General features: G+C 39.0%; 1 protein-coding gene across 1 annotated transcript in view; it reads right to left on the bottom strand.

Annotated features, from left to right (window-relative positions):
* Positions 1 to 19,946, bottom strand: part of LOC128664907 (protein PRRC2C-like) — an 83,074-nt gene that overhangs the window by 45,618 nt on the left and 17,510 nt on the right. Inside the window, 1 exon segment of the mRNA XM_053719699.1 lies at positions 19,375 to 19,495. Coding sequence (XP_053575674.1) covers positions 19,375 to 19,495 — 121 coding nt within the window.

Below are 19,946 nucleotides of genomic sequence, written 5' to 3'. Positions count from 1 at the left end.
AGATCTTTTATAGAAAATATCAGTCATATGCAAAAAAGGATAAGACACAATGAACTATTGCATATAACATAATCATTGGTGGAAAAATATTATTATAGTTTTAACAATCATGAGATATAATTAACTACTCAAAAGAGAAAAAGCTTCCAGTCCACTCAATGTCAAAGACAGGCATCTAAATTCATACTTGTCTGCTTCTGTAACTTCTTACTAGTGTTAATCCAGTGCCTGTTTCCAGCCCTGCAGAGAAATAATTGTCTAGAGACTAGTATCAGTAACAAAATATATTGTCCTAAACAGAAAAAAAGTCTGAATAAAGCAAGTACATTAGCTATAGTTTGCAATGCTTCTCTTGAGGCAAAAAAAAAAATAAAAAAAAAAATAGCTTGAAGACCTGGAATAGTTGGTAAAACATCTGTCCGAGTCTAAAGCATTTTATGGCACTTTCATTGCAGCTCATGATAGTTTTAACAATAATTTTCAGAGAAGAGCAGGCTATCACATTTAATCCTTTTGCTGAGATTGTGAAGATATTATTTTATAATACATAAAAAAAGCCATTGACCTTTAATGAAACGCATTAGCGAAACTATCTTGCTGAAACAATGTATCACAACTTGGCAGCTCTAAAAATGGCAGAATGCATAAGAATTGTAGCCACCTCTGATCAGAGAAGTGAGTGGAGAGATCAGTTACTTTGAAATCAATCGAGCTGCTTCTATCTTGCAACCATTTCCATCACATATACATATTCCACTGTAAAGAGTACCCACATTGCAAAAATGTTTTTTTGAATATAGGCTCACCTTAATGATAAAGTCCCTCAGCAGCCTAACAAGTGTCTATGGGACATATTTATCAAGCTCTGTATGGAGCTTGATGCCCCGTGTTTCTGGCTAGCCTTCTGAAAACCTGTCCGCCTGCTCTGAGGCGGCAGACAGAAATCTCAAGAAATCAACCCGATCGAATACGCCCGATTGGCCGCGAATCTGCAGGGGACGGCATTGCACCAGTAGTTCAATGATAAATGCTATCGGCATTTATCAGTGTGCAGCGAACAAGATTCGCAATATCGGATCATGTCATCTCGCACATAAATAAATAGGCCCCTATGAGTCCAGTCCGTGTATTTCAAGGGGTGTCAGAGTTATGGACTTTCTACAGAATGGCGCCAAATGGCAGGGGTAGTGGAAAGCTGGGCAGATTGCATAGCAATATCACTGGAGATGCAAATATATACAACAAACGGGAACAAACTATACAAACCAGTAAAGCTGATGTCAGCAGCTCAAATGCAAGTTGAGAAAGACAAGAGCCAAGTTCTGAAGTGCCCGCATTTTGGGCCAAATAAGAGAGTTAGGGCTTCTGGGCCATGCAAGGAATACCAGAGTGCTGAATACAGGCTGCAAGCAGCAGCTGACAGTGCCAGAGCTGGAGATTGAACAATTAATCGGAACAAGAGGCAATAAGATCCTGGAGCTGAGATATTTCAACAGTAAAAGTCCAATCAAAAGTACTAGCTGGGTCAAATGCAGAGACAAGGTCAGGTCAGTCCAAGATTCAAAGGCAGTCAGAAAGTATCTAGCCCAAACATAGGCAATGTCCCAGCCAGGAAATCCAGCAACAACCAGGGACATGGAACACAAATACAGGAAATACTCCAATGCCAGAGCAAGTAGTAAAGTAGCCCTTGGCACTTGGGAAATATTATGTTCCCCAAAATTAACTTTGCTCATATTTATTTCTCACAATTAGATACCAAAGACAGAGGGGTCATGCAGCCCCCCATACATCCAAGGATCATATATATATATATATATATATATATATATATATACACATACACACACACATGTACATTATTAAACATGTATATGCATGTATCTCAATGTTAAAACACCTTGTCTGCCTTTTTTTCTAATACCCGAGATCTCATATCTGTGAGCCTTTATAACTTTTGTGTGCCATATATTATTAAATAATTTTTGTTAGATGGTGTTATTATAAGTGTAAGTGTACTTTTTTGCCACTTTTTACATTTGCGAAACATTTAACCAGAGATTTGAGGATGCGGTAATCATTCTAGTGGAAATCGCTCAAGCGATTGTGTTTACTTTCAACTCATAATACCAGCAGTAAACGCAATGAACACAAACAACCGTGATAAACCCCTTATCGCTTACATGCAAATGTTAGCACTTCACTCGTAAAGAAAATTAAGAGCGTATTTATTACACCAAGTACTGAAAGACAAGATATTCTGTTGAGTATGTCATTTCAATTGAATGTTGGCAGAGGTATAGAAAAAGAAGGGAGAATATGCCATAGAGTGATGAAGAAGAAAGGAAATGAGAAAGGAATAAAAATAAAAAGGGGGATCTCTGTAGGCGGTCACTATATTACATATGCATATATACTAAGTATTGAACGTATAATCACTAGCTAGGTTTAAGAAGGTGTTGGGGGTGAGTCTGTATTTTTAAGAGAATGCAAAGATTTCTCCCAATAAAATTCCACCTCTAAAAAAGAAGTGGATTTATTAAGTCTAAGATATCCATAGTCTTCGAGGGTTACAAGTTCATTTACTCCAGATATCCATGTTTCTGGAAGGAGTTAATGTAGTTTTCTAATAATGCAATATTTGGGATTTAGCTGCATTCAGTCTGCAATAAATTTAGTCTAATATTTTAGAGGAATTTTGGTAAATCATTCAGTAAGGCCAATGAAAAATCATTCATATGGACTGACTGAATGTGTTTCCATTACTTGCCATAGGGTCTGGACTTCTGTACAGTGCCATTCCATGTGAACCAAGCTGCCAACGTCTCTACATCCCCTATGGCACCCTTTGGGGGCCACTCGGTATATAGTACTAAGTCTCAATGGGGTTAGGTATCACCAAAGTGGTGGTTTGTAGTTAAGTTCTAACATTTGAGGTGAGTAGAGGATTTATGAGTATAATAAAAAAAAAAATCCATTATTTTTCTTCTATCTACAACTCTAGGTCTCTTCAGCATTTTAGCATTTTCTGGTAATATCACCTCCTCAAAAGCTTGTTAAAGCTTATGTGATAGAGAGAGAGAGAGAGAGAGAGAGAGAGAGAGAGAGAGAGAGAGAGAGAGAGAGAGAGAGAGAGAGAGGATTTCTGATGACTTCACCTTTCAAACGTATTGTTTCAAACTGAGCTGTTGGTCTAAGAAAATCAGATTTCATATTTGAAGTTTGGATGAAGTGTAAAAGCTGTGCATATTTGAGCCAATTTGTGTAGTTGCCTCCTCCTAATTCTTTTAATTTTAACTTTCCCTTACCAAGGAATTTGATCAGAGGGATCATATAATCCCGTTCTTGTTTTTTTTAAATGCTTTATCTAACCCACCCACCATTTCTGTGTTTAATGTTATAGGAAATAAAGGGGATCAGTTAAATTATATACGATAACCTGAAATCGTGATCTGGTCCCACACGTTAAATAGATGTTGATGATCTAAGTAAAAACATTTGGCTAGATTTAGAGTTTTGTCGGTAAAGACCCGCGTAGCTAACGCTGCTTTTTTTCCCAACGCACCCTTCCAACAACGCTGGTATTTAGTGTTGTCTGAGGGGCTGCGTTAGGCTTAAAAAAAGGGTGCGTTGAGCCTAATGTAGCTCCACTTCAACCCTCAATACCAGCATTGCTTACGGTATTGGTAAGCCGGAAAAAACGTGCTCGTGCACGATATCCCCATAGGAAACAATGGGGCATTTTGGGCTGGAAAAAAACCTAGCACCTGCAAAAAAGCAGCGTTCAGCTCCTAACGCAGCCCCATTGTTTCCTATGGGGAAACACTCTCTAAGTCTGCACCTAACACCCTAACATGAACCCTGAGTCTAAACACCCCTAACCTTACACTTATTAACCCCTAATCTGCCGCCCCCGCTATCGCTGACACCTGCTGTATATTATTAACCCCTAATCTGCCGCTCCGTACACTGCCGCAACCTACATTATCCCTATGAACCCCTAATCTGCTGTCCCTAACATCGCCGACCCCTATATTATATTTATTAACCCCTAACCAGCCCTTAAAAGGGCTTTTTGCGGGGCATTGCCCCAAAGTAATCAGCTCTTTTACCTGAAAATAAAAATACAATACCCCCCAACATTACAACCCACCACCCACATACCCCTACTCTAACCCACCCAAACCCCCCTTAAAAAAACCTATCGCTAACCCCCTGAAGATTTCCCTACCTTGAGTCGTCTTCACCTAGCCGAGCTGAATTCTTCATCCAAGGTGCGCAAAGGAGGTCCTTGATCAGGTAGAAGTCTTCAACCAAGCGGCAAAGAAGAGGTCCTCCATCCGGTAGAAGTGTTCATCCAGGCGGCGTCTTCAATCTTCATCCATCCGGATCGGAGCGGAGCCATCTTCAACGGAGCCGACGCAGAGCCATCCTCTTCAACCGACGACTTCCCAACTAATGAAGGTTCCTTTAAGGCATCCCTTCAATTCCGATTGGCTGATAGAATTATATCAGCCAATCGGAATTAAGGTAGAAAAAATCTGATCTGGATCAGCCAATCGGATTGAACTAGGTTTGAGTTCTTTCAGGACCCAACATAAAGCACCTTTTCTAGGAGTTTTTAAAATATGGAAATCTATGGAAATCCAAGATTTGGAGTCTCCCGATCCATACCAATCTAAAACGCTCTGAAGGGTGACTGCACTGTTATAATCTCTTATATTCTGCAAACCAAATCCCCCGGCATTAGTTGATCTATAGATGGTTTTCTTATTTATCCAGGGTTTGAGAATGACTGTGATATGGGATTCTTGCATTTCAGATGGTAATACATGACCATTATCTAAAGTGTGAAATAGGGAGAGAAAATGGGGGGCTACTATATCTTTAAAAACTTTGTAATATGAGTTTGAAAAGCCATCAGGGTCTGGACTTTTTCCTTTCAGGAGTTCTTTAATAGAGGCAGTGACCTAAGATAGTGTGAAGAATTTGGTATGAATGTAACCTGTTCACATTTGCCACATTTATGTAGGCTTTCATTTGATCAAAATGGTTCTTTGAAGTATCTACTTGTAATTTATATAAGTGTTTATAGTGTTCACTAAAATGATTGGCTATACTTTTGGTATCATATATTGATTAACTATCTCCTGGTTTTAGCTTATAAATGTGAGCTTTAGAGGATTTAGCTATAAGGCATCTTGCTAGTAAAGTGCTTCCCTGTTTGCCCTCATAGGTTTGTTTGTGATAAAATGCTTTCTGCTGCACTTCTTTAATAAGTAGATCATTCAATTCCCTTCTAGCTGCAATTTCAGACTTATAGATTTTTATATCTTTAGTTTTTTTTATGCTGCAGTTCTAGAGTGTTAAGGTGGCTAGTCCAGGTATTGAAAGACTCATATGTTTTTTTTTTTACATGTGGCTTTTTGTTTGATGCATTCTTCTCTGACTAATGCTTTATTTGCTGTCCAGACGGTTAGAGGGGACGTCTAATCTTATATAATTTGAATTATTTTGTTAAAAGTTGGTAGGATGGTGTATTAGCGGTTCATCAAATTTACAGATGAAGGTTGTGATAGGGCAGTCCGGCCAGTACAAAGCCAGAAAAATCATTGAGTGGTCAGACCACACAGTGGGGCCAATGTTTGAGTCTTTGGTGAGCCTCAAGCTCATTTGATCAACACATAAGTAATCTATATGTGTATATTGAGTAGAAGGTGTAATTTCATTGGGTGGGGTGTTTAACTCTCCAAACATCTATTATCCATAATTGTTTGATAAACTGGTATATAATATTGGGAGGTCAGGAATTTGAATTTGTGTGCATAGAGGATGTGTTGATGGTGGGGTCCAAAGCAATATTAAGATCCCTACCTACAATTAGTGCACCTCTTCTTGATTCTGTTATAAGTGAGAGTAGTTTTTTATAAAAGGACACTCTATTACAGTTTGGGGCATATACGTTTACTTTACAGAAAGGGTGGTGGATTCATGGAATGAACTTCCATTTGAGGTGGTAAACACAAAGACTGTAAAGGAATTTAAAAATGCCTGTCACATGCATAAGGCTATCCTAAGGAAAAAGTAACATGTAATATGGGAAGACTTGATGGGCCTTTTTGGTTCATATCTACCATCAAATTCTATGTTTCTATGTTTCTATGTGACAGGTTGATTAAATAGTAATACCATAAAAATCAATATCCTAACCTCTGTGACGGTTACTTTATTTAATACTTGGAATATTTTTTGTTTATGTTTTAATATCACTAGATTTAGATGGTTTAGGTTGCAGAGCTCTGTGAGCTCTATCTAACAAGATATTTTCTCCTTCCTTAATGTCCACCAGATACTTGAATAACTTTTGTAAATAGTCTGGAAGTTAGGATGGTGAAAAAGCTTCAGGGATGTAATGTATTCAGAGGTTCTGTCTTCAACGTCTGTTGTCCAGATTTTTGACTTTCCAAGTAGTGTTGGATATTTCTTATGCGTTTTCTTCAAGTTGATGCACTCCTTGGGGCCAATCTATCAAGCTCCAAATGGAGCTTGATGCCCGTGTTTCTGGCGAGCCTGCAGGCTTGCCAGAAACAGCAGTTATGATGCAGCGGTCACAAAGACCGCTGCTCCATAACCTGTCCGCCAGTTCTGAGCAGGCGGACAGACATCGCTGGAATTCAACCCGATCGAGTACGATCGGGTTGATTGAAACCCCCCTGCTGGCGGCCCATTGACCGTGAGTCTGCAGGGGTTGGCGTTGCACTCCGTAATCAGAGAGGTCTGGTGGACCTGATACGCACTGTCGGATCAGGTTTGCCAGACTTTCTTAAATAGAGGCCCTTGACTTAAGTCAGTTAGAACTCTTTTGACTTCCAATAGACTGTCTTTACACAATGACCCACTGTCATAAAAATCGTAAACACTTCTTTAGAAGGTAACATGCTGATGTCAGCTTTTGCACTTGAGAAAAGTTGCACTAAACACAAAACAAACCCATTAAAATAAATTTTCACAAGCTACACTATCCCCCCAACACTATTAACCCATAATCCGCCACATTCTTCATCGCAAACTATCCCGCTACACAATGAATCCCTATTCCGCCGCTATCCCCGCATTTCTATTAACCCCCTATACTATTAACCCCTAAATGGGGTTATTGTGATTCTGCAAACACAATATCCTGTGGTTATCTTTTTGTTCATGTTGAAAAAATGTTTTAACTTCTAGCGAAGTTAACGTTCTAGTGGGAGCGAAGAAAAAAAAAGAAAATTAAGAGGTGTCTTTTTAAAGCAGTATTTCAAGGATGCATGATTCCATTTAGAAACACACAAATATTAAAGTAAAATTGCACCACCTAAATAAAAATAATTAAGAGACTGAAAAATAAAATTAAGAACTACATAATAATAATAATAATAATAATAATAATAATAATAATAATAATAATAATAATACATATGGGAGCATTTGGAAGGGCACTGCCCTCATAGCCCACACTGCCCCAATGGACCAGCAACCAATGGATAAAACAAACTCACCCCACTACTTTAATACTCTGGTAAAATATATAAAAAAAATTAACATCATATTTGACAGAAAAAGCTATCAATTTACTTTTATGTACAAGCTGTATGTATCCACAGGATATTTTACAATTCATATATATATATATTTCTGGAAGATCTTCCCATCCATCAATAGAACCTACTTATTTATGAAGAGCAGTATCATAAGGGACTAATTTGTTTGTTTACTCAAGATAGAATGTTTGGTCATAGGTTGATCATTGCTGAACCATAGATCAGATCATTAAGTCTGTTTACAAGTGTTCATCCTTTTTCATACTAAATGTAGGTCAACCAGCTAACTATGACCTCAGGAGAGCAGTTATGGATGGAGATGATAACATTTTAATAGCAACCGAGCTTTGGGGAATTGTAAAAGTTCAGTTTTGAAGATTTTAAAGTTTCCATAGGGAAAGGATATCTGTGCAGCATTATTGGTTAAAAATCTGATTCAATGTGCAAGTAGGAAGACTGACAGCATCAAATTATTTTAAATGATAACCCCAATGATACTGGAGGCAGTGACAGTCTCTGCATATTCTAGCATTTCTTGCAGTAAGAATGAATAATAATGACTATTGTAATCATTAGCTAGCAAGGGTCACATAATACAAAGAGAGGCAACAGCTCTGAATCAAATTTAAGAAATTGTTTTTACTGCTATAGTTAAAATAATTCAATTTTTAAGCCAACAAGCTTAAACCTTGGCTACTAGAGTGGTTGTAACACATTTCTTGGCAATGTGTAGCAGCCATCTCATGCAGCCAATGGGTATAAAAAATATCAATGTGATGAATCAGAAAGTGGAATTTGTAAATGTGTACCCTTCGTTTTTTGCATTTTATATCAGAAAAGTTATATTATTTCAGTTTTACCTTCATTTTACATATTCGGTTTACTTACATACAGCTAGATTACAAGTTTTGAGCGCTATAGAGAAATTAACGAACACAACAAAAGTTACGTTATTTAATTTTCTATAGCACTGCTATTACAAGTTCTCAAACATACGCATTTTGCGTGCGATATGGTTGCTTTGAGCTCCATACCGTACACAATCAGAGAGCTGCTGAGACGTGCTTGTGCACGATTTCCCCATAGACATCAATGGGGAGAGCAAGCAAAAAAAAACAACTAACACCTGCGATCGCGGAAACAAAATTTCCGTAACGCAGCCCCATTGATGTCTATGGGGAAATTAAAATACTGTTTAAACCTAACACCGTAACATAAACCCTACGTCTAAACACCCCTAATCTGCCAATCCCGATATCGCCACTACCTAAATAAAAGGATTTACTCCTAATCTGCCGCTCCCGATATTGCCGCCACTATACTACATTTATTAACCCTAAAACGCCACCCCCCACATCGCAACAAGCTAAATTAAACTATATTAACCCCTAAACCTAACGTAACCCTAACCCTAACACCCCCTAACTTTAAAATAATCCAAATATAGATAAATTAAATTTACACTTATTAACTAAATAAACCTATTAACCCTAACCCTAAACCGCCAGTCCTCCACATCACAACAAGCTACATTAAACTATATTAACCCCTAAACCTAACTCTACCATAACCCTAACCCTAATATAACCCTAACACCCCTAACTTTAACTTAATTAAATTAGATCTAAATTAAATGTACAATTATTAACTAAATAATTCCTTTTTAAAACTAAATACTTACCTGTGAAATAAAACCTAAGCTAGCTACAATAAAACTAATAGTTACGTTGTAGCTAGTTTAGGTTTTATTTTTATTTCACAGGTAAGTTTGTATTTATTTTAACTAGGTAGACTAGTTAATATAAAGTTATTTACTATTTACTAACTACCTAGTTAAAATAAATACAAACTTACCTGTGAAATAAAACCCTGCCTTACACTAAAACCTAACATTACCAAAAATAAAATAAAAAAAAAATTATAAAAACTAAAAAACCTATAATTACAAAAAAACAACAACAAAATGATCACAAAAAAAGGATGAATCCTATTCTAATACGCTAAAAAACACAGCAAAATAGAAAAACCCTACTCTAGAATAAACTACCAAAGGCCCTTAAAGGGGCCTTTTGGGGGGGGGGCTTAAAATGGCCTTTTGTAGGGCATTGCCCTGAGATATCCAGCTCTTTTACTTTAAAAAGAACACAAACACCCCCTAACACTATTACAACCCTCCACCCCCAAACTTCCAAGGGCCCTTAAAAGGGACACCCCCTAAAAATAAACATTACACAAAATAACAAATTATCAAAAATAAAAAAGAATTACACCTAATCGAATAGCCCTATCAAAATAAAAAAGCCCACCCAAAAAAAAAAAACTAGCCTACAATAAACTACCAAAGGGCCTTTTGTGGGGCATTGCCCCAAAGATATCAGCTCTTTTACCTGTAAAAAAAATAAAAACACCCCCACAACAGTAAAACCCACCACCCCCACAACTAACCACCCAAATTAAAACCCTAACTCTAAACTAACCTGAAAATGGCCTTTGTATGGGCATTGCCCTTAAAAGGGTATTTAGCCCAGACCCTAAACCAAAAAACCCTTAAAAAAACCTAACACTACCCCCAAGACGATCCACTTACAGTTGTTGAAGTCCCGCTTGAAGGATCCATCCAGCCGGCGAAGTCCTCATCCATGCGGCAAGAAGTCTTCATCCAGGCGGCCTCTTCGATCTTCATACAGCCGAAGTCCACATCCATGCGTCAAGAAGTCTTCATCCAGGTAGCTTTTTCGATCTTCATCCAGCCAGTGCGGAGCGTGTCCATCCTGAAGACATCCGACTTGGAGCTCCTCTTCTTATGGTCACCACCGTAAACTGAATCTTCAATGCAAGGGACGCGATTCAAGATGGCGTCCCTTGCATTCCTATTGGCTGAAAGATTTTAATCAGCCAATAGGAATTAAAAAAAGGAAAGGAAAAAACCAAACACCTGCAAAAAAGCCGCGTTCAGCTCCTAACGCAGCCCCATTGTTTGCTATGGGAAAACACTTCCTACGTCTGCACCTAACACTCTAACATGTACCCCGAGTCTAAACACCCCTAACCTTACACTTATTAACCCCTAATCTGAAGCCCCCGCTATCGCTGACCCCTGCATATTATTTTTTACCCCTAATCTGCTGCTCCGTACACCCCCGCCACCTACATTATCCCTATGTACCCCTAATCTGCTGCCCTAACATCGCCAACCCCTATATTATATTTATTAACCCCTAATCTGCCGCCCCCAACGTCGCCTCCACCTAACTACACTTATTAAACCCTAATCTACCGACCGACCTGAGCTCTACTATAATAAATGTATTAACCCCTAATCCGCCTCACTCCCGTCTCAATAACCCTATAATAAATAGTATTAACCCCTAATCTGCCCTCCCTAACATTGCCGACACCTAACTTCAAGTATTAACCCCTAATCTGCCGACAGGAGCTCACTGCTATTCTAATAAATGTATTAACCCCTAAAGCTAAGTCTAACCCTAACACTAACACCCCCCTAAATTAAATATAATTTAAATCAAACGAAATAAATTAACTCTTATTAAATAAATTATTCCTATTTAAAGCTAAATACTTACCTTAAAAATAAATCCTAATATAGCTACAATATAAATTATAATTATATTATAGCTATTTTAGGATTTATATTTATTTTACAGGTAACTTTGTATTTATTTTAACCAGGTACAATAGCTATTAAATAGTTAAGAACTATTTAATAGCTAAAATAGTTAAAATAATTACAAAATCACCTGTAAAATAAATCCTAACCTAAGTTACAATTAAACCTAACACTACACTATCAATAAATTAATTAAATAAAATACCTACAATTATCTACAATTAAACCTAACACTACACTGATTGGCTGATGGAATCGGCCAATCGGATTGAACTTGATTCTGATTGGCTGATTCCATCAGCCAATCAGAATTTTCCTACCTTAATTCCGATTGGCTGATAGAATCCTATCAGCCAATCAGAATTCGAGGGACGCCATCTTGGATGACGTCCCATAAAGGAGCTTTCATTCGTCGGTAGTCCGTCGGGCCAGCAGGATGTTCCGCGTCGGAGGTCTGCAAGATGGATCCGGAAGAAAGAAGATTGAAGATGCCGTTGATAGAAGACTTCAGCCGGATCATGGACCTCTTCAGCTCCCGCTTGGATGAAGACTTCAGCCGGATCATGGACCTCTTCAGCCCCCCGCTTGGGCTTGGATCACGACATCGGAGGAGCTCTTCTGGATCGATCGGTGAACCTGGTATGGTGAAGATAAGGTAGGAAGATCTTCAGGGGCTTAGTGTTAGGTTTATTTAAGGGGGGTTTGGGTTAGATTAGGGGTATGTGGGTGGTGGGTTGTAATGTTGGGGGGGTATTGTATGTGTTTTTTTTACAGGCAAAAGAGCTGAATTCTTTGGGGCATGCCCCGCAAAGGGCCCTGTTCAGGGCTGGTAAGGTAAAAGAGCTTTGAACTTTAGTAATTTAGAATAGGGTAGGGCATTTTTTTATTTTGGGGGTCTTTGTTATTTTATTAGGGGGCTTAGAGTAGGTGTAATTAGTTTAAAATTGTTGTAATATTTTTCTGATGTTTGTAAATATTTTTTTATTTTTTGTAACTTAGTTCTTTTTTATTTTTTGTACTTTAGTTAGTTTATTTCATTGTAGTTTTTTGTAGGTATTGTATTTAATTTATTTATTGATAGTGTAGTGTTAGGTTTAATTGTAACTTAGGTTAGGATTTATTTTACAGGTAATTTTGTAATTATTTTAACTATTTTAGCTATTGTACCTGGTTAAAATAAATACAAAGTTACCTGTAAAATAAATATAAATCCTAAAATAGCTATAATATAAATATAATTTATATTGTAGCTATATTAGGATTTATTTTACAGGTAAGTATTTAGCTTTAAATACGAATAAGTTATTTAATAAGAGTTAATTTATTTCGTTAGATTTAAATTATATTTAACTTAGGGGGGTGTTAGTGTTAGGGTTAGACTTAGCTTTAGGGTTTAATAAATTTATTAGAATAGCGATGAGCTCCAGTCGGCAGATTAGGGGTTAATGTTTGAAGTTAGGTGTCGGCGATGTTAGGGAGGGCAGATTAGGGGTTAATACTATTTATTATAGGGTTAGTGAGGCGGATTAGGGGTTAATAACTTTATTATAATAGCGGTGCGGTCCGCTCGGCAGATTAGGGGTTAATAAGTGTAGGCAGGTGGAGGCGACGTTGTGGGGGGCAGATTTGGGGTTAATAAATATAATATAGGGGTCGGCGGTGTTAGGGGCAGCAGATTAGGGGTACATAAGGATAACGTAAGTAGCGGCGCTTTGCGGTCGGCAGATTAGGGGTTAATTATTGTAGGTAGCTGGCGGCGACGTTGTGGGGGGTAGGTTAGGGGTTAATAAATATAATACAGGGGTCGGCGGTGTTAGGGGCAGCAGATTAGGGGTACATAAGGATAACGTAGGTGGCGGTCGGCAGATTAGGGGTTAAAAAAATTTAATCGAGTGGCGGCGATGTGGGGGGACCTCGATTTAGGGGTACATAGGTAGTTTATGGGTGTTAGTGTACTTTAGAGCACAGTAGTTAAGAGTTTTATGAACCAGCGTTAGCCCAGAAAGCTCTTAACTACTGACTTTTTTCTGCGGCTGGAGTTTTGTCGTTAGAATTCTAACGCTCACTTCAGACACGACTCTAAATACCGGAGTTAGGAAGATCCCATTGAAAAGATAGGATACGCAATTGACGTAAGGGGATCTGCGGTATGGAAAAGTCGCGGCTGAAAAGTGAGCGTTAGACCCTTTCCTGACTGACTCCTCTAACGCTGGTTTTCACGGCTACTGCCAAACTCCAAATCTAGGCCATTGTGTTTTAATTATTATTATTGTGGTTTTTATTCTATGGGGCCTATCTATCAAGCTCCGAATGGAGCTTGATGCCCCGTGTGTCACAAAGTCCACTGCTCCATAACCCTGTCCGCCTGCTCTGAGCAGGCAGACAGACTTCACCAGAATTCAACTTGATCTAGTACTATCGGGTTGATTGACCCCCCCCCTGCTGGCGGCGTTGCACCAGCAGCTCTTGTGAGCTGCTGGTGCAATGCTGAATACGTATTCAGCGAGGTCTGTCGGACCTGATCTGCACTGTCGGATCAGATCCGACAGACTTTGCTAAATAGAGGCCTATATCTGTTACAAAAATATATTTTGTTGACTATGTCTATTTACTTCAAGGACAGTTATTTGTCTAAAGTATATATTTTTGTATGTCATATCTATGTATTCAATCATGTGACTTTCACTGTAAGTTTAGATCATGAGCTACCATCTACAATATCGCAATCACTTATTAGTGTTCCTTTTTTAGCTTCAAGTTTTTCTGTCCATTTTTAGCATAACTTGTATGGATTTATATTATGTGGACTTTTTTGTTTTGTGTTGGCCATATGTATACACATCCAGCCGAACTAACCTTTAAGAGGGTGTTTCCACTCATCATTATGGGGGGGGGGGTGATTTTCAAACCCTGAGAGGGGTGTGTACCCATATGGCCTCACGATTGGTTAAGGGTGTTTTAAATAGAGCAAGTACTTTTATGTCAGATACAGCCTGTTGAAACTACCTATACGGTCGAGAAACCCGTTGCTGTTTTTAATGTTTATCAATAAATGTTGACACTATATCCAGTACTTGCTCCCTGCAAGTTTATTTATTTCCTCCATTATAACTCCTTTCTACACTCACGTAGGCTGACAACCCGGCTTGTTCTATCCAGTGAGCTATACCGCTAAACGCTGTGATTACATAGGAAGCTAATGGGACTCCTGCATCCTGACTGCTGATTGGTGATCGATCCCCATGTGATTGGCCTGGATAGCGTGGCAGTCTGTCGGGTGAATTTTTTGAGGTCCCGACCTGTCTTGCTAGGCACCATCTAAGTGCCACTCTCCATCTGAGTACCCATTTATCTGGAATTGTTCTGTGTCCTGTCTGCATCCCTTGTACAGACGATATTGTTTTATGAGGCGCCTCTCCATCTGTTCCTACAGGTCTTTTCATCTGCATATCATTCTAAGGCCTAGATTTGGAGTTTGGCGGTAAAAGGGCTATTAACGATCCGCAGGCTTTTTTCTGGCTGCACCATAAATTTAACTCTGGTATCGAGAGTTTAAACAAATGCTGCGTTAGGCTCCAAAAAAGGAGCGTAGAGCATTTTTACCGCAAATGCAACTCTCGATACCAGAGTTGCTTACGGACGCGGCCGGCCTCAAAAACGTGCTCGTGCACGATTCTCCCATAGGAAACAATGGGGCTGTTTGAGCTGAAAAAAAACCTAACACCTGCAAAAAAGCAGCGTTCAGCTCCTAACGCAGCCCCATTGTTTCCTATGGGTAAACACTTCCTACGTCTGCACCTAACACCCTAACATGTACCCCGAGTCTAAACACCCCTAACCTTACACTTATTAACCCCTAATCTGCCGCCCCCGCTATCGCTGACACCTGCATATTTTTTTTAACCCCTAATCTGCCGCTCCGTAAACCGCCGCAACCTACGTTATCCCTATGTACCCCTAATCTGCTGCCCTAATATCGCCGACCCCTATATTATATTTATTAACCCCTAATCTGCCCCCCTCAACGTCGCCGACACCTGCCTACACTTATTAACCCCTAATCTGCCGAGCGGACCTGAGCGCTACTATAATAAAGTTATTAACCCCTAATCCGCATCACTAACCCTATCATAAATAGTATTAACCCCTAATCTGCCCTCCCTAACATCGCCGACACCTACCTTCAATTATTAACCCCTAATCTGCCGAGCGGACCTCACCGCTACTGTAATAAATGTATTAACCCCTAAAGCTAAGTCTAACCCTAATACTAACACACCCCTAAGTTAAATATAATTTTTATCTAACGAAATAAATTAACTCTTATTAAATAACTTATTCCTATTCAAAGCTAAATACTTACCTGTAAAATAAATCCTAATATAGCTACAATATAAATTATAATTATATTATAGCTATTTTAGGATTAATATTTATTTTACAGGCAACTTTGTAATTATTTTAACCAGGTACAATAGCTATTAAATAGTTAAGAACTATTTAATAGTTACCTAGTTAAAATAATAACAAATTTACCTGTAAAATAAATCCTAACCTAAGATATAATTAAACCTAACACTACCCTATCAATAAATTAATTAAATAAACTACCTACAATTACCTACAATTAACCTAACACTACACTATCAATAAATTAATTAAACACAATTGCTACAAATAAATACAATTAAATAAACTAGCTAAAGTACAAAAAATAAAAAAGAACTAAGTTACAAAAAATAATAAAATATTTACAAACATAAGAAAAATATTACAACAATTTTAAACTAATTACACCTACTCTAAGCCCCCTAATAAAATAACAAAGCCCCCCAAAATAAAAAATTCCCTACCCTATTCTAAATTAAAAAAGTTACAAGCTCTTTTACCTTACCAGCCCTGAACAGGGCCCTTTGCGGGGCATGCCCCAAGAATTTCAGCTCTTTTGCCTGTAAAAAAAACACATACAATACCCCCCCCAACATTACAACCCACCACCCACATACCCCTAATCTAACCCAAACCCCCCTTAAATAAACCTAACACTAAGCCCCTGAAGATCTTCCTACCTTGTCTTCACCATACCAGGTTCACCGATCCGTCCTGGCTCCAACATCTTCATCCAACCCAAGCGGGGGTTGGCGATCCATCATCCGGTGCTGAAGAGGTCCAGAAGAGGCTCCAAAGTCTTCCTCCTATCCGGCAAGAAGAGGACATCCGGACCGGCAAACATCTTCTCCAAGCGGCATCTTCAATCTTCTTCCATCCGGTGCGGAGCGGGTCCATCTTGAAGCAGGCGACGCGGATCCATCCTCTTCTTCCGTTGTCTCCCGACGAATGACGGTTCCTTTAAGGGACGTCATCCAAGATGGCGTCCCTCGAATTTCGATTGGCTGATAGGATTCTATCAGCCAATCGGAATTAAGGTAGGAATTTTCTGATTGGCTGATGGAATCAGCCAATCAGAATCAAGTTCAATCCGATTGGCTGATCCAATCAGCCAATCAGATTGAGCTCGCATTCTATTGGCTTTTCCGATCAGCCAATAGAATGCGAGCTCAATCTGATTGGCTGATTGGATCAGCCAATCGGATTGAACTTGATTCTGATTGGCTGATTCCATCAGCCAATCAGAAAATTCCTACCTTAATTCCGATTGGCTGATAGAATCCTATCAGCCAATCAGAATTCGAGGGACGCCATCTTGGATGACGTCCCTTAAAGGAACCGTCATTCGTCGGGAGACAACGGAAGAAGAGGATGGATCCGCGTCGCCTGCTTCAAGATGGACCCGCTCCGCACCGGATGGAAGAAGATTGAAGATGCCGCTTGGAGAAGATGTTTGCCGGTCCGGATGTCCTCTTCTTGCCGGATAGGAGGAAGACTTTGGAGCCTCTTCTGGACCTCTTCAGCACCGGATGATGGATCGCCAACCCCCGCTTGGGTTGGATGAAGATGTTGGAGCCAGGACGGATCGGTGAACCTGGTATGGTGAAGACAAGGTAGGAAGATCTTCAGGGGCTTAGTGTTAGGTTTATTTAAGGGGGGTTTGGGTTAGATTAGGGGTATGTGGGTGGTGGGTTGTAATGTTGGGGGGGGTATTGTATGTTTTTTTTTACAGGCAAAAGAGCTGAAATCCTTGGGGCATGCCCCGCAAAGGGCCCTGTTCAGGGCTGGTAAGGTAAAAGAGCTTGTAACTTTTTAAATTTAGAATAGGGTAGGGAATTTTTTATTTTGGGGGGCTTTGTTATTTTATTAGGGGGCTTAGAGTAGGTGTAATTAGTTTAAAATTGTTGTAATATTTTTCTTATGTTTGTAAATATTTTATTATTTTTTGTAACTTAGTTCTTTTTTATTTTTTGTACTTTAGCTAGTTTATTTAATTGTATTTATTTGTAGCAATTGTGTTTAATTAATTTATTGATAGTGTAGTGTTAGGTTAATTGTAGGTAATTGTAGGTAGTTTATTTAATTAATTTATTGATAGGGTAGTGTTAGGTTTAATTATATCTTAGGTTAGGATTTATTTTACAGGTAAATTTGTTATTATTTTAACTAGGTAACTATTAAATAGTTCTTAACTATTTAATAGCTATTGTACCTGGTTAAAATAATTAAAAAGTTGCCTGTAAAATAAATATTAATCCTAAAATAGCTATAATATAATTATAATTTATATTGTAGCTATATTAGGGTTTATTTTACAGGTAAGTATTTAGCTTTAAATAGGAATAAGTTATTTAATAAGAGTTAATTTATTTCGTTAGATAAAAATTATATTTAACTTAGGGGGGTGTTAGTATTAGGGTTAGACTTAGCTTTAGGGGTTAATACATTTATTATAGTAGCAGTGAGGTCCGCTCGGCAGATTAGGGGTTAATAATTGAAGGTAGGTGTCGGCGATGTTAGGGAGGGCAGATTAGGGGTTAATACTATTTATGATAGGGTTAGTGAGGCGGGTTAGGGGTTAATAACTTTATTATAGTAGCGTTCAGGTCCGCTCGGCAGATTAGGGGTTAATAAGTGTAGGCAGGTGGAGGCGACGTTGAGGGGGACAGATTAGGGGTTAATAAATATAATATAGGGGTCGGCGGTGTTAGGGGTAGCAGATTAGGGGTACATAGGGATAACGTAGGTGGCGGCGCTTTGCGGTCGGAAGATTAGGGGTTAATTATTTTAAGTAGCTGGCGGCGACGTTGTGGGGGGCAGGTTAGGGGTTACTAAATGTAATACAGGGGTCGGCGGGGTTAGGGGCAGCAGATTAGGGGTACATAAGTATAACGTAGGTGGCGGTCGGCAGATTAGGGGTTAAAAATTTTAATCGAGTGGCGGCGATGTGGGGGGAGCTCGGTTTAGGGGTACATAGGTAGTTTATGGGTGTTAGTGTACTTTAGGGTACAGTAGTTAAGAGCTTTATGAACCGGCGTTAGCCAGAAAGCTCTTAACTCCTGCTATTTTCAGGCGGCTGGAATTTTGTCGTTAGAGCTCTAACGCTCACTTCAGAAACTACTCTAAATACCAGCGTTAGAAAGATCCCATTGAAAAGATAGGATACGCAAATGGCGTAGGGGGATCTGCGGTATGGAAAAGTCGTGGCTGAAAAGTGAGCGTTAGACCCTTTAATCACTGACTCCAAATACCAGCGGGCGGCCAAAACCAGCGTTAGGAGCCTCTAACGCTGGTTTTGACGGCTACCGCCGAACTCCAAATCTAGGCCTAAGAGTGCTGCTGTGGGTTATCGTCCATCTTTTCGATTCTGACCTTATTATATTTGTGCACCTAATATAGAAGCACTGTTTTCTATACTCATAACTATAACAAGAACCAACCACGAAAAACTATAAAAAAATAAATCATAAAAATATTTTGTTATGTTATCTCACACTGGAACGGTATTTTAACTTTATATTGTAGAACCTCTAAACATAGTCCTATGTGAAAAATAAATATCTTATAAAAATACAGCATGGACTTCTTTAAGAGATATATAACATGAGGTATAAAATAATGCATCAAATCAAATATTCTACCCATACTAAGACAGTGTTAAATGTATAAGGATGGAAAGCCACATGCATAGTTTAGGTCAGCTAGCATAGTTTCCTTATCAATAAGCCAGCATAGGAGGAGTTTAAACAACCTTACATCTAGCCTGCTCCCACTTACCAGCTCAACATGTCGATAAATGCAAATGTCCTGTCTAGAGGGACTCCTCGAGTCTCCACCAGCATAGAAAGGGTCAGTTTCAAAACACTGCACTTCATTTGTCTCAGTATAGTTGGGTCACCTTAGAATCAGCATAAATCTTAAAGCCAGTCCATATATCATAGTGCTAAACCCCTCCAGGTGAGTTGACAAGAGCATTATCCTTCAGGTCTGGCTATGTAATCAGCTTATCCACTATTGCCATATCGGTCCCTGCAAAGTCTTCCCTCTGATCGCATAAAAAGCTCAACACTCACTCCTGGGGGTTCAGCCACATCCCCCAGAGCACAAGTAGTAAAATGGTCCAATGGGGTTGAGTGTTTGGCATGAAGAGTATGACAAAGAATCTTGACTACCCATAGGCCTGTCACCATTAGCTGTCTCCAGTGTGGTGATATCAGCATGATTATTGACTGAATTAGTAATGTTTAGTAATCGCTAAATCCTTTGTAACACTGAGTCCTCAAAAGAGGGTTTGTAGCAATGTAGACATATCTATATTTTTTAATGTTGTTCAGAAAGTTTAATAGCTC

This window comes from Bombina bombina, chromosome 6 (genome assembly GCF_027579735.1).
Source record: "Bombina bombina isolate aBomBom1 chromosome 6, aBomBom1.pri, whole genome shotgun sequence".
In the NCBI taxonomy this organism is placed as follows: domain Eukaryota; kingdom Metazoa; phylum Chordata; class Amphibia; order Anura; family Bombinatoridae; genus Bombina; species Bombina bombina.
The sequence above is the reverse complement of the archived record's forward strand: the minus strand, read 5'-3'. Positions and strand labels throughout refer to the sequence as shown.